This window comes from Fukomys damarensis, unplaced genomic scaffold (assembly GCF_012274545.1).
Source record: "Fukomys damarensis isolate Sample0158 unplaced genomic scaffold, DMR_v1.0_HiC HiC_scaffold_16, whole genome shotgun sequence".
Classification (NCBI taxonomy): Eukaryota; Metazoa; Chordata; class Mammalia; order Rodentia; family Bathyergidae; genus Fukomys; species Fukomys damarensis.
The window spans coordinates 118,703,899-118,704,817 of NW_022900928.1; the positions used below are offsets into that span (position 1 = coordinate 118,703,899).

Sequence of the window (919 nt, forward strand, 5' to 3'; positions counted from 1 at the left end):
GACCTCAGCGGTTGTGACCTGCTGTGCTGCGGCCGCGGGCACCGCCAGGAGAGCGTGCAGCTCGAGGAGAACTGCCTGTGCCGCTTCCACTGGTGCTGCGTAGTGCAGTGCCACCGGTGCCGCGTGCGTAAGGAGCTCAGCCTCTGCCTCTAACCTGCCGCCCGTTTCCAAACTGCGCAGAGCCAACTCTTGGCATCTGTGGGACTCTGGGCTCCAGCAGGGGGCGTTGCCGGGCCCGAGCTGCTTTCTGGAAAGTCCATCTGCCAGGCCTATGGAAGCCAGAGACTTGGAGTACACACCCCCGGCCTACAAAGGTTCAGGGCGCCAGAGTGCTCCTGGAAAGGCGCTCTGAGAGTATTTGGGGGCGATTATATAGGCTCCCTCTCTTCGGCCTCTCCGGTGGAAACGAAAACTCCAGTCTCTAGACTTCTGGTGACCAGACTCTTCAGAACTGCTGGCCATGGGATGGGTGGGTGAGGTTCTTATCAGTAAAGATATTTAAACCAGTAGTACTGGACTCACAGTTTGCGGGGTGGGGGGCTGATCTCTTGCTCGCTGCTGTCTGTGCAAAGGGAGGTGGTTTCCATAGAACTTTGATCTCAGGAGTCATCACCCTGAGTCCGTGTCTCCCCTAAGCTACTAGCTTGGGCACTGTGCCTTGGCCCTCTTTCGATCCTTGTTCCACATGGAGGCCTGGATCTGAGACAAAATTAGCAGTTGATCTTTACAGGGACAAGTGAGAGGGTCCAGTAAAAAGGGAAGGACACCTTTGGCGGTGTGCTCAGTTTTTGGCCCAGCCCTCACCTTAATTTTTAGGGCTTTATCTCTCTGTTTCTGTGACACCCACTGGGGAACTCAAGGAGTATACTTTTGCCCTGCCCATGTTCGTGTGATTAAAGTACTTAATGAATATGGTGAA

At 55.0% G+C, this 919-nt stretch overlaps 1 protein-coding gene across 1 annotated transcript in view; it reads left to right on the forward strand.

Moving 5' to 3' along the window:
* Wnt6 (Wnt family member 6) overlaps positions 1–874 on the forward strand; it is a 14,922-nt gene extending 14,048 nt beyond the window's left edge. Inside the window, exon 7 of the mRNA XM_033763982.1 lies at positions 1–874. This exon is cut by the window's left edge and continues 76 nt beyond it. Coding sequence (XP_033619873.1) covers positions 1–153 — 153 coding nt within the window. The 3' untranslated portion in view covers positions 154–874.
* Positions 875–919: the final 45 nt, after the last annotated feature.